This window comes from Cryptotermes secundus, unplaced genomic scaffold (genome assembly GCF_002891405.2).
Source record: "Cryptotermes secundus unplaced genomic scaffold, Csec_1.0 scaffold537, whole genome shotgun sequence".
Classification (NCBI taxonomy): domain Eukaryota; kingdom Metazoa; phylum Arthropoda; class Insecta; order Blattodea; family Kalotermitidae; genus Cryptotermes; species Cryptotermes secundus.
In genome coordinates this window covers 187,389-201,390 of record NW_019740661.1, presented here as the reverse complement: position 1 = coordinate 201,390, position 14,002 = coordinate 187,389, and the positions used below count along the sequence as shown (strand labels likewise).

Sequence of the window (14,002 nt, the reverse complement as noted above, 5' to 3'; positions counted from 1 at the left end):
ACAACAAATCCCCATGGCCATTAATTTCGGTTTTGTAGACCAAAGCCGCTACTTTTCCATTCAAGTATCTCCTCAATTATCCTCACAAGGCTGAGTGGAGCCTGTTCCAGACCCGCTACTTCTCAGAAAATGTGGTAGTGCTGGGAATATTACCCGGGACCTTTGAATCTGTAGCCAGGAACTCTGACCACTAGACCACAGAGTTAGTCACCAAATAGTAACTTCTGTGAATTTATCTACTGAGTTGATTATCTTGGAAGACAAAATGGTTGCTAAGTTGAAGATTTACAATTTGTGATAGAAATGGCATCCTGGCACGACTGAACTCAGTCACTGAGATTTACAACCTTTAAGACAAATGTGTCTCTCCTTAGTTACATACGTGAATGAAGGAAAACTCAAGATTCTAATTGGCTGGTCAGACAAGCACAGGAGAGCATAAAACCTTGTGTGCATTACTTTGCACTGCTGAAGGAAGAACGTCACACTTGTATGGATTGTTTCATCACCTATACGCGGATTATGTGAAATGTCTAAGAGCTATCTTATTAGTCTGACATAACAAACTTTCCTGATAGTCTTCATCATTTTTCCATTTAATACTATGTAGGACAGTGTAGTAGAGAACAATGGGGTAAACTTGTTTACAGATATGAATAAAATCCAGGGAAGTCCATGTATGGACTGCTTTGACACATGGACATTATACATCATCTCTTTCTCTTGAGAGGATGTTTTGAAGACTGTCTCTGTTTTCAGGTAAAATTCCTACTCTATTGGGCCAAACTGACAGAGCTAGTCCCTATCTCAACACCAGAAGTATGACATGATATATAAATCACACAAGACAGACACGAGCTGAGGAACTGAAGATAAAAGACATAAATGATATGAATCGGGACCATCGATTAATTCAAAGACCTGTCTCGTATTCAAATAGTAATATGAATTCACTAAGACTAAAACAATCTAAACACTTACAGCTTTCGTTTCATATAATGCTATCTTCTGGATGGAACTTATTATTGGATGAAACACCACTTTTGCTTCTTCCATTGTATACCAGTAATAAATGTGGGATTCACGTTTGTACAAGCTTCCTTCGCATGCTCCGCATCACACACATCCGTTCACCACGTTTCTAATAAATATAATAATACCTCGTTCGTCGACATTAACCACACAACCATACAAACCGGTACTCATCCGTACTCATTGCCCTCATTGCACACAACTAACGCCCACCAACACCAACAGATCCAACATGCTTGTAGGAAGTAAACAGTAAAATATCACGGATTACTTGTGCAGCCTGGATAGCTCAGTCGGTAAAACGCCGGGCCATGGGCTGGATAGTCATGGTTCGATTCTTGGCAAGTGCAAGACATTTTTCTTTACTCCACAGCGTTCAGACAGGCTCTGGGGCCCACTTTGTCTCATATATAATGGGCACCGGGCACTCTTTCCCCGGGTTAACGCGGCCGGAACGTGAAGCTGGCTAGTCATCTCCATTTAGTGTCGAGTCAAGAGTTCTGGAGCTACACCTCCACTCACCCACACGTCTTCATGCCGTCGTGCTTAAGTAAACAAGCACAGTGATAACTTTAACTGTACTAAGCACAGATATGCAGTTTAATCAACTTTGTGTTCAAAGCAGAGATACAGTATACTAATCATGCACTATCGACATCTGTAACCCGGGACCGGAAATAACTTGAACCTGGTATAAAATCATTCTAATTTTTCATGAAAGATATCGCTTTGCCACAGAAACTTAACCACATGTACAGTACCACAGTGATCACAGTACTGTACATATACGACCTATACGACACTAGTGGTGGGTAACGTAGCGGAACACGTCATGCAACCACTGGCAAGGGCTTAGTCGCTAAGAAAGTTTACTACCATTCCACTGGAGGTATACCTCCAGCCCCGCCCCATTCTCTACCCAGCGGTGGATGGATGATTTTGCATTACCTAGCTATTTATTTCAATATTATTAAAATAGGTTTCATAAATATTTCAATGACATGCTTACTGATGCACTGTCGTTCTTCATTCACATGATCTCGTTACGCCCTTAATTGACTATCCTAAAGTATATATATTAGGCGTAGGTGGGTGAACATTATTAAAATGGATCTTAGAGAGATAGGTTGGGACAGCATGGATTGGATTGATCTGGCTCAGGATAGGGACCAGTGGAGGGCTCTTGTGAATACAGTAATGAACCTTTGGGCTCCATAAAATACTGGGAAATTCTTGAGTAGCTTCTGATTTGGTTTCTCCTCAAGAAGGGCTCAGCTCCATAGGAAAGTAAGTAAAGTATATATTACTTCGTAATTGATATAAATGTATCGTCGTCCTATTGTGGGAAGTGTACACTAAAATTAACTAAGACCTGAAAGTTAAAATTAATTAAAATATGCAAAATTTGAAATTGCTAATCAATACAAATTTCCCTCCTTAAAGCATGAACACTGTACTCCATTTGTCATATTTGAATACCGAATGTCCTGTCGGATTTGTCTGTTTTTTGTTTTTATGTATTCTGGACATTGAATGAAAAATATCCTTTGGAATTTGACTGACTTATGCACTCCACCAGATGCGAGTTCTGGCGCAGTTATTTTATTACTTATAAATGATCGTAAACTTTAGTTAGAAAAGCTTAAGAACTTTATGGAAATTTAATCTTAAACAAAGTGTTAATATCACAACAAATCTAATTAAAATCTGTTATAAAAATGTGTGCTGTATTGAGGTAATTTAGGATGGGTCCAAAGGAGGGATTTTTAGGGCGGTTTTTAAATTTCGAGTCTCATAAAAGCATAGAATTCTTAATAGCTTTAACCTAATTTGTTTACAAGGGAGTTATGTAACTTTATTTTACAATATCTGGTGTAAAATTCCCTCTTTAACATATTACTAACATAATTATCATATGAATGTATGCATTGCAGTTTTATAATAGTAACCGTCTTGTATTCGATACACTGACTTCGCTTTTATAACCTAACGTCACTACTGGCGCTTCTGACTTCATAATTTGAACACACAATTATGCGGGATAGGAAATCACACAGTTTCCCACATACGTCTATGTTATATTGTTTCGTTCTACAACAAGAATGCACTACGGGCTAGAGGCGGAGGATGCATGAGAGAAGAATGGGAACGACAAAGAGGCTAAGGAAGAGGAGAATAAGAAGGAGAACAACAAAACCAATTTAAGATGTCTGAAGTTTCGTGACAATGGTGTGCTGTTGGCGACTACTTCAGACACTTCTCGCATCTCGGAAATTATCCTTAATTTCATAATCTTATAAAAAAACCTCAATTCTCTTGGGTCCAGTATATCGTGCCGATCTGTGACCCAAATTTTAAAACAATTTAGTTTATTTGTTTTAAAAATGTTTCTTACGTATATCTATTGCTCAGGGAACCATTATTCCTTTGCACTTTACTGATATCAAATTGCTAAAATATCAAAGAGCGGAAGCAGTCCTCAGATTGTTGAAGCCCGGAGTCCCAACTGCAGCAGCCGTCCATATTATTTTTTTCTGCACAGAGAACAAAGAAACATGTGAAATTAGCACATAAATATATAATATATAGTAATTAAAGAAAAGATACTCTTGTGAATGTACAAAACACCATGAATATTTATAAGGGTCGGTATTGTAGAGTTCCGTATATTCTCGCCGATAAAGTAATAAATTACATTCTTTGCTGAGAACAAATTGAATCAGAGAGAACTACGTTTACTAAGCATGTAAACACTTCTAGTTATTATACAAGATGCATGCTGGGTATGTAGCATGCATGGGAGAAACAGTGTACAAGAAGCCTTCAGCATTTCAACTATAAAATGATCATATACTCAACTGTCACTTAGCGCAACACATTAGCTACATTGATGCCACTTGTATTCAATTTGGTTACGATGATATTACATGTCTCAAGTCAAAGAAATGGAACTACACGTGTAGCAAAGCAAGTAGTCATTATCAGGTTCATCACGTATTACATTGTTTTACGCTCGTTGATTGGTACACATCTGTTTCTTGTGCTTGTTGTGATGGAGTAATTGTAAGGTTAATAAAATTAACTGTAATGACTTCACTTGACTTAATTCCTTTAGTTCCGAGTGGAACATAAGGCTCCTGTGAAACTCCTCCATCTTCTCCTCTGGTTTTCCAATGCCTTAACCTCTCTCCAGGTCCGTTCCGTCTCTGTTATTTCCTCTTCTGTTGACCTTCTCCAAGTTTTCCTTGGTCGGCCTCTCCTTCTCGCACCTTGGGGGTTCCAATCTAATGCATCCCTTTCTGTGGTGCCAGCTGATTTCCTTAAAGTGTGCCCGATGCATTTCCATTTTCTCTTTTTAATTTGGATTTCGGTTGGTCCTTGTTTTGTGATCCCCTCAGAGGGTATTTCATGTTGTGTCTGACCATCTTATGTTTAAAATGTGCCTTAAACACCTATTTACAAAACTCTGTAGTGTGTTCATGCTTGTTTTTAATGCTTTCCATAATTGTAATATTAATATTAAAAATTGATGTATTTTCATAAAATATAAAATTACTTGGAATTTTTTAATTGGATTATGATAAGTGTCAACACAGATGGTAGGGTGTGTCGTGTTAAAGTGAAGATTGAAAATATCCTACATGATAAAATTCAAAATGGTCCGTAATATAAAATTAGAGAAAGGAGAGAACTCCAATGATGTGGCTCACTGTGGGATGAACTGCACTTTCTGGTTTAGTTACGATAAAGAATTTATTCCTAATATTTAATAGCAATCAATTATTCAGTTACAGCCAATACTAATGCATCTGTTAGACTGACATTTTCTCACTTTTCTATCGTTAAAAGAATAATGTAAACTACGTAGGATATTAACAAAAGTAAATTTTTTTATCAGACTTCTTCACAGTCCTTCTCGGAGCATGCATTCTTCTCACAAAAGATATGACCCTGTTAACAGGCCTGCTTTATGTTCGTGTGTCTCGAGCAGAAATATTTGCTAACAGAATGGCCATCCTGTACGATCTTTAATGATTTTATCAGTCATCAGACCCGACTGTTGACATACTGTCTTAAATAGGTCATTACCGCTTTATTCCACATCTTTGCCTATTTCCCCCACATAATCATCCCTTAATTTTATGCTGTTTAATTGGCAGCCGTTCATTCCAGGCACCTCGAATACGTTACATTATTAATTTAATTAATTCAATTATTACGGGTAGATATTGTCCAGTCTAGAAAACCGAGATTAACGGCCAAGGGAATCCGTTGCGCTGACCGCGCGACACTCTCTATCCGCTAAAATTGGCATTAACGTCGCGGACAAGCAGCGGTCGCTTAGTCGGTATAGTTCGTTTGCGGACTACAGGCCATGGAGTTCTACTCGTATATTACAAGACCTGAACTAGTGAATTCTTCAGACTTTCTTTCCTGCTGTATTATTAGATTTAAGAAATAATCTCTGAGGAATACCATTCTTATGTACCTAGTGGTGTACCTATTTCCCTTTTACGAGGCGACTTGTGTTTCCTCGTGATATTAATCACTCGGAGAACAGTCTTTCTATTAATCACTCATAAAAATGAAATACCTGAGGAAACGTTTTCGAAGACGACAGTTAAATAGGCACTTATGATGAGGCAACCTGACGTGTTTCTTTGGTCGGCCGCAAGATTATGCCTTCTTTAAGCCGCTAAAATCGGCGTCATTTTAGACTAAATAACTCAACAGTTGTGAGTTCTGAGGTCATTGTTCAGAGTGTGGTATTCTGGGTGGTAGTACAGTGTAGTGTACTAAACGAACACTGACGTTTCACTGAAATATGCTGCTTCCATCATCAGGATGCCGATTGTCTTGAAAATATGGGATCTTGACCTCTCACAAGCTTATGGGCCTCCACGGCCCGTTATAGGGAGAGCTTTACCTTTTCACTTTACCTTAGTCTAGTCCACAACTTCACACAACGTTTGTCTAAGATTAATTTTAGTATTATCTTCCTGTCGAGGAATAGTTCTGGCAGATAATCTCATCTCCTGAAACTTTCCTTCCCGAGAGTTATAAGCAGACAGTTAACTCACCCGTAACCATAGCTGTAGCTGGAGCTAGCAGCCGAACTCTGGCTATACGAGTATGAGCCGCTGCCGCCGCCGCCGCCCCCACAGCTGGAGCAGCCCGAACTGTAATGCGGATGCGAGTAAACTGGTTTCTGATAAACCGGCTGCACATATTCAACAGTTTTGACGTAAACTGGCTGAATACGAATCGGTTTCACATAAACCGGTTCGACATAGTAGCCACCACCACCACCACCTCCATACCCACACGAGAAACAGCCTTTGCCATGTTTGTGAGGGGATCTCTTCAACCGGGGGTCTCCGTCGTCGGGTTGGTCGTTGCCGACTACCGACTCTCCCGTCAGGCGTGGCAATTCTGATGCCCCTGGAAAACAGAAGAGCCACCAAGTTAGGAAGTTATAAAGCTAGTATCCCAGGCAATAGCCAGATGAAGTAGGGAGTTACTCATCTGGTCATGAAATCATGAAGTCTCCTATGGGACCCATGTTTCAAAGAGGTCGTTTTCTAACACTTGGATATAATGAACAGTGAATGAGTGCATTTTCTACCTTCAACATTATAGAAAGTAGTTGAATTTAATTTTAGTATATATATTAAAAATTATAGAATTCTAATAAGGATGGACACAGAATAATTACAGGTTAATTCCAAATTCTTGTCGGAGTTCCGGTATATATTCCACGGAAACCCCGACAATGATTAAAATCACCTTGTATAACTGCTACATTACACGCAGTTTAAGTTCTTATAACTATTTTCTCAGGGTAACCGTCCATCTTAAAAAAATACATTATGTAAAATGTAAACTTCATTAATATATTTGAAACAATAATATATGTGTCGGATATTTAACGAAAAGCAAGGAGTATTAGGCAACGTGAGGCCTACACTGGGTTTAACTTTGTTCCAACAGATTTATATCTGGAATAAACAGATATCTAGACCACTCTTGTTTTATAATATATCAGCATCAATATGGTGCATAAGCTGATCACAGTGGCCGCGCGGTCCAAGGCATGAACCGTCTTCGCCCGCTCGATCACTGGGATCGTGTGTTCGAATCTCACTGAAGGCACGGATGTTTATTCTGTGTTTGTGTGTAGTTAGCGGCCTTTTGACGAGCTGATCCCCTGTCAAAGGAGTCCTACTGACTGTCTAAGATTAAGAAATTGAAGTGAAACAAGCGTTTTATGGATGCCCTATGCTCCAAGTTGGAGCAACAGGAATAGGTAGGTAGGTAGGTAGGTAGGTAGGTAGGTAGGTAGGTAGATAGGTAGGTAGGTAGGTAGGTAGGTAAGTATGGTGTATAAGATTACGAATATTATAAATTTAAGCTCAAAACAAACAGATAGCTATGTTTGCTCTCGAAAATGTACAAGAATATTCCATGTAGTAGAATTTAACAGAAAATGTATATTAATGTACAATAGTCATGCATGTTGGGTCGCAGGTACGATGTGCTAATTTGATACGGGAACCTAAAAGAGAAGACTTATTGAGAAAAATGAGAAAATTACACAAAGAGCAGCTTCTTATTATGTACTTTACTTCTACTGCTACCACAGCCATTAAATAAAATGGGACGAGACGATTACGTCATGCAGTTGCTCGCAATTGATAGACTTTTAGGACATCCAAGTAAACTACGTCAACTGCAGAGGTTATGTAGCGACGGAAATGTTGGGGGATAACTGTGGAAGGGGAGTGTTTAAAAATATTAGAGATGGCGCTTGGAGCTAGTAAAGGAAACCACAAGAAACTCTTAGTTAGAATAGCGACCGAGATTCGAATATGGAACCTTCTGTTTACATCATCTTTACACCGTCCAGATGGTGCGCACCTGTAAGTAAAAAGTATGCATAAATGGGTTACTGTGATTAAGTCTGGAACCCTTGGTTTCCGCGGAATAAACTTTGCTTTCTGCTAATCCATCGTTGTCAATAATTCCGTTTATACGGGTTTACAGTTTCTGGATGAAGGCTACTGTTCATATGGGAACAGTGTTGTGATGTACAGCAGAATACTGTAGGCAGCTCAGGGACAGTTCAGGCCTAACTGTAAGCAAATTGCCAGTATACTCGTATATATACATGTTTCAACCTGTCCATGTGTGGTGACAGATATGCTTTTATGTCGGGGCTGGCAATATATAATTTACAGTAAAATTTATCGTAGATACATTACATTTTCCATACATTCGGAGGATCTTCAGATGTCTGCAGTTTCAGGAGTTTCGTCCGCAATCCAACTCTCTTTTTTTTTCTCTCTCTCTCTCTTACACACACTCACACACTCAAACATGAATTTTAATGTAGCTAAACCCGTTGAAATCAATTTGACTATTATTGCCTCAAAGCATTTGTTCATTTGTATACTCTAAAATACTTTTCCGTCATCCTCTAAATAGAAACACATTTTATATAACCGGGAAAACACAGAAGAACCAAAAGCTGTTTGCGAGCGGAGCAGTTATGATTTGAAAAAGGAAGTATTGAGCCTTATTATTAATAGCAAAATGCGCAACTTTCACTTGTATAGACCTGCTGTCTTATAGAGGGAACTGTAAACACTGAATTCATACTACGAGTAGTGGCTCCGTTCATAGTCGCAACTCATAATGATTTTTGTCTTGTCGTGAAGCAGGCTAGATAGCTACTCTGATCTCTAACAGTATTTAAATTCAGATACCAATTTCAATCTAGCCTATGTCTTAACTGCTACGTATTTCTCGCTGGTCATAACGAAGAGCGATCGGGTATATCCCCTTCGTCCCCTCTCTCTTCTCTTTACTACTTCCGGTCACGAATATAAAGCTTATATCACAAAGACCTAAGTTTGAAACGATGAATTCGACGTATTACTACGTATTTAAGAACCTAACTCGTCTCCTGTATCACGGACTCGTTTACGATCTAGCGTACTGATAGTAACTTCAGAGAAGGTAGGTACACGTGCACCAGCAGACCATGTAACCATACGAGGTCGCGCGGACAAGGCATGTTGTTTCTTAAATTTAACCGGAAATTTTGAAAAGCTGAGCTTTTATTTACGAATAAAAGAAACATTTATTTTTGACGTCAAAATGTTTGAGGCGTACTAGCAATTTTCTTACAATACACAGTCGAGTGGCTGAGTACAATTCGAAAATCGCTGGTGACCTTGGTTTAAATATTACCTGTTCTGCTTGTACTCTGCTCGGAACCATTTCTTGCAGCTTTAACAAGTAACTGGACCATAGGGCCAAGGGGCACAATCTCGTTCCCCACGTATCCGCCTTCTTCTGACCTTTGCTCGGGCTTGAACCCGTGTTCCGAGGTTATGATGACACCTAGAACAAGGACACAGTGCAGATTGTGATGCTTCAAAATGGCCGCCTGCTCCTGATACAAGGAGGACAATTACGTTACGTTCGAGCCAGTTGACTGGCTTCTAGGCTATTCTTCTGTGAATAACTTACCTTCCATTATACGGCCCTAAATAACAAGAAATTCTGAGAGGAACATAAGGCTTACTATCTAGTACAGATTCTAGCAACAGTAAATATTTCTTATACATGTAAAACTTCAAAAATATTCTTACTTTCCCAATGTTTTATTGTTAACATGCAAAGTATTTCACACATAATTTTGGGTAATTATGAGCATATGCTCTGCAGCCGGTCACAGTGGCCATGCGGTCTAAGGCACGAACTGTCTTCGCCCGTTCGAACATTGGGATCATTTTGTTCAAATCCCACTCGAGGCATGGATGTCTGTGCGTTTATTCTGTGTTTGTGTTGTTCTGTGTGTAGGCAGAGGCCTTGCAACGGGCTGATCACCCGTCCAAGGAGTCCTAAACTGTAGGATTAAGAAACTGAAATAGTGACCAAGCTCCACAAGGGCTGTAGAGCCATACATAGATAGATAGATAGATAGATAGATAGATAGATAGATAGATATGCTCTGCAGACTACAAAACTTTACATGCCCAGCTCAAATGATTTGTCACTTACGGACTTGAAGCTAACAGCTAATTCGCTCGGCCGCTATAATATTTAATTTCGCTTAGTGGGGGGTGGAGTCCAACCGGGTCCACTCGGCACGGCGTCCACTAATTGGCATATTGTAGCCACCCCAGGTGATTATGATGATGGAGAATTTGGTGGAATGAAGAGTGGTGGGAGAAATCGAAGTATTCTGAGGAAACCCGCCCCAGCGCCACTTTGTCCACCACAAATCCCACTTGACTAGACTCGGGATCGAACCCGGGCCGCCACGGTGGGAAGCCAGCGACTAACCGCTTGACCTATGGTGCGGCCTAATATTTAATTTACTACCTACAAAATACGAGAACACACGTTGCATGTTCTTCGAAGTTCTGCTTCCATATAAAATTTCAGAGGCGTTAGTATCGCTCACACAATATACGTACTTGCAGCCATGTTGGTTTCATTGATGGTAGAAAATGAAAAGCCACACAGATGGAATGGTTTCTATTGGCACGACGGTTATGTAGGTAAAGGTAAANCGGGCCGCCACGGTGGGAAGCCAGCGACTAACCGCTTGACCTATGGTGCGGCCTAATATTTAATTTACTACCTACAAAATACGAGAACACACGTTGCATGTTCTTCGAAGTTCTGCTTCCATATAAAATTTCAGAGGCGTTAGTATCGCTCACACAATATACGTACTTGCAGCCATGTTGGTTTCATTGATGGTAGAAAATGAAAAGCCACACAGATGGAATGGTTTCTATTGGCACGACGGTTATGTAGGTAAAGGTAAAGTTGTCCCTGTGCTTAACTGATTAAGCACCACGCCATGAAGGCGTGTTTGGAGTGAAGTTACAGCTCCACCATTTTTAAACTCTGCGATAGATGGGAGTTAAGCGGTTTATTCACGCCAGGGCAGCTTTACTCCTGGAGAGAGCCCATACAGCACCCGTTGGATAGAAGGCTGGGTGGACCCCAGAATCTGTCTGGGGCTATGGAGGTGAGATAATTTTTGCCCTCCCGGGAATGGAACCCCAATCGTCTAGCCCGTAGTCCATCGGTATAAAGACTTGACTATCCTCGCTCATGGTACGATATATCTACAAAGTTCAATGAAATGGCGTCTCTTTTTCAAATTTTTAATTTTGACGAATGAACGGACATGAAACCTGGTCTTATTTCCTTAAAAAGGAACTGCTGGAACGCAAGTTATCAGTCAAACTGAACAGCCTGAGAACAGCGTACATTGGGAGACAGCTTATGTTAGAAAAGCTGAAAGATCACAGAGATCTTGTACCACGCCCTACAGTAAAGATCGAAATGTGGCCTCTCCTATCGAAGGAATTTCGTAAATCCTAGTGAAAATGCAGTAGGAATCCTTAGATACAGGACGGCAATCGCAAGGCCTCTACTGCCACAGTATAATAAAGACGAGTGCTTAAATTCGTCATTATCAAGAACGGCAAATAACTGGGGTCAAAGTGTTCCAGTCTTACAAGTACGTGCGGCCACCGAGGTGTCTGCTCTTTGCATGGCTTCCGGTTCTTCTACATAGCCCGCGGCGAGATTACGATTGTATTATAAGCGTATTATAATTCTCTGTCGTTTCTAATTTACATACAGTTTAAATAAATTAGTGCAATTGTAAATAAAAATAAGTATAGAACGTGACTTGGCTTAATTTGTAATTTCGCAGCTGCTAGTACAAGCAATTACTGTTTTCAGTTACTATGAGAATGTAGGCTTTAGTGGGCCCATCTCCAGATTCGGGTTTACTGCTTGAAGCATAGGGAATTCTGTAGGTACAGTTTGCTATAGTGATTACTGTAGGTGCAAACTCCTTTAACATTAAGCAAACTCTGAAATTTGCCCATAAATTTTCTTTGTGGGTTTGGTATGATTCTCAGAACAGCCCACGATTATATCCTCAAAGGGTATTAATTGCTTATCTTTATAATAGAGTCGCGGAGTGTTTTATGCAAGTGTGGACTGAATTTTGAAGGATGTTTAAATAAATTTCTGGCTTCAAAAGTCAGTCCGCCTCTCAACAACTTCAGGCAACCAGACACAATACAGAATATATTTTGTTAAGAATTGCATTAGTCAAGATGGTTGTGGTAACATAAATGAAAGCTACATTTTTTGTAAGTTAATTCTTATATGTCCATTACAAATCTGGATTCAAGCTTTTTCCATTGCGTCACAGTTGAATGAAATAAATGTTGACTCCTAATCGTATTATTTAACTTCTGAAATTTTATGCGTTCTTATCAGTTTAATCAATCATATTTCGAGAAAAAGATATTTTAATAGTGAATAATATTTATTCTGTTTAATTAATTTAATTATTTAAGATTGCGTAATGACTGGTATATACGTTCATGTGCCTTGAAAACAACAGATGGTAACTTAAGAACTGCGTGTTACAACTTCTTGACCGTCATTTTTACGATCAGTGAATCAGATGCAGTCAAAAGCAACGTAATTCGTATATTTTATAGGAAAAAGTGTAATATAAAGATTGTTGTCTTCTGCGATGTGGTGCCGTGTAGATATTGTGTTAACCGACGTTTCGGAGGAACGTATCGCCTCCATATTCAGGGTATAAAAATCGGCGAGCCAGGAACCAGTGTGAACATGTGGCTGCAGATTGCTCTCGCTGGTTACTTAATCGCGGATTTTTCTACCCTGAAGATGGAGACGATACGTTCCTCCGAAACGTCGGTTAACACAATATCTACACGGCGCCGCATCCCAGAATACGGCATTCATCAGTCACCGCCGTGAAAACCTCAGCTCTTAGAAGGTGTAATATGTTTGGGCTATGTTTTTAATAATGCTGCTTTGATTTTTTCAGTATTTTTAAGAGATGTATTCATATAGTGATATAGTTTGTAGCTGTCTACAGTTTCGTAAATACAATTATTTACGCGAGGCTCTTTATTTTGCTGTCACTTCAAAATATTCCTATCAGGTCACGGTTAAAACTAAATTTCCATCCTGATCCTAACGAACATGTCACTAATTGTCGTAATACATTGTAATACGTATTGTAAAGAAAACCTGTCTAAAATCCAAAATTTCATCAGTTATATTGCTCACCGCTTCCTTGTGAACTGCTTTCATTCTCTGTAGCACGGTATGGGACTACGAGACAGAAACAGCACAACACTCCAAGTAGCTGCATGCTTGAAGCATGAGCTCTCCTGCGCTACCAGTTCTACTCTGCGCGTCACAGTCAAGGTACAGTGAATATTTATATTCTGCTTTACCTCTCTATTACAAATTTGTGCGGTCTTGTGAGACATGTAAAAACCAAAGGTCGAAAAGAGAAAGACGCATGGGATGTGGCAAAGCTGCGTGCTTTCGCCCACACTGTTGATGTTTCTATAGTTGTAGTGGAACGTCATGCTAGCATGATTAGCATTTCGCTTACAGGATCAGGGTCTTTCCCGAGATAATCGCAGTTATACAGCCGATTAACCGATTACCATTTGTTACGTAGCGCGTTCATGGCCGTCAGAATTCCCCCATTTTACCGTATCTCACTGTGTACAGTCGAGTTCTTAACCTGACAGATCTAAATCCCATTTTAACATTTTTTTTTATTTTAAATCTACTCAATATACATAAATAGAGTAATTAGTAAAAGGGATGGGTGTGTGTAATATTGAAACAGGTATCATCCTCCGATCATTCTCTGGTGCTTATCTAATGAGATCCTCTGGCCACATTATATTTAGTCTTCTTTCTACTGCTGGTTGGTTGAAGAGGTTTCTTATTGGTTGGTTGTTGTTTTGAGTTGTCCGGTTTTTGTGTTTCTCCGCGTATGCTCTGATGACTTCTGTTACATATGGTATGCTTAGAGCATTGTGTAAGGTAGCGTTTGATACGTACCAGGGAGCATTTACTAGTTTTC

At 39.6% G+C, this 14,002-nt stretch overlaps 3 protein-coding genes across 9 annotated transcripts in view; 1 reads left to right on the top strand and 2 right to left on the bottom strand.

Annotated features, from left to right (window-relative positions):
* Positions 1-2,188, bottom strand: part of LOC111872532 (polyphosphoinositide phosphatase) — a 45,331-nt gene extending 43,143 nt beyond the window's left edge. For all 5 annotated transcript variants that reach the window (XM_023866542.2, XM_023866543.2, XM_023866545.2 and 2 more), the window contains exon 1: positions 982-2,188. In XM_023866542.2, the coding sequence (XP_023722310.1) occupies positions 982-1,056 (75 nt within the window). In that variant the 5' untranslated portion in view covers positions 1,057-2,188. The remainder of the gene's footprint in view (positions 1-981) is intronic.
* Positions 2,189-2,664: 476 nt separating this feature from the next.
* On the bottom strand, positions 2,665-13,293 carry LOC111872486. 2 transcript variants are annotated; one of them, XM_023866451.2, is made up of 5 exons: positions 13,186-13,293; positions 9,286-9,438; positions 6,114-6,474; positions 4,933-4,934; positions 2,665-3,566 (listed from the first exon to the last, which is right to left on the bottom strand). In XM_023866451.2, exons 1-5 carry the CDS (start codon positions 13,268-13,270, stop codon positions 3,484-3,486), a joined length of 684 nt encoding a protein of 227 aa, XP_023722219.1. In that variant the 5' UTR covers positions 13,271-13,293; the 3' UTR covers positions 2,665-3,483. The 2 variants fall into 2 exon arrangements, with proteins under 2 accessions (XP_023722219.1, XP_023722218.1); XM_023866450.2 differs by lacking the exon at positions 4,933-4,934.
* The window catches only part of LOC111872483, a 91,987-nt gene continuing 91,171 nt past the window's right edge, over positions 13,187-14,002 (top strand). Inside the window, exon 1 of one of the 2 annotated variants that reach the window (XM_033754718.1) lies at positions 13,187-13,326. In XM_033754718.1, the coding sequence (XP_033610609.1) occupies positions 13,225-13,326 (102 nt within the window). In that variant the 5' untranslated portion in view covers positions 13,187-13,224. The remainder of the gene's footprint in view (positions 13,327-14,002) is intronic. The other variant, XM_023866445.2, reaches the window with a different exon arrangement.

Bases quoted from the DNA above. Each gene is read 5' to 3' on its own strand.
- LOC111872486 (XM_023866451.2), bottom strand. From the start codon at position 13,270: ATGCAGCTACTTGGAGTGTTGTGCTGTTTCTGTCTCGTAGTCCCATAC. The intron at 9,439-13,185 runs GTGAGCAATATA...TCCTTGTTCTAG, and splicing joins AAGCAGTTCACAAGGAAGCG to GTGTCATCATAACCTCGGAA. The intron at 6,475-9,285 runs GTAATATTTAAA...TCTGTTTTCCAG, and splicing joins GCAGAGTACAAGCAGAACAG to GGGCATCAGAATTGCCACGC.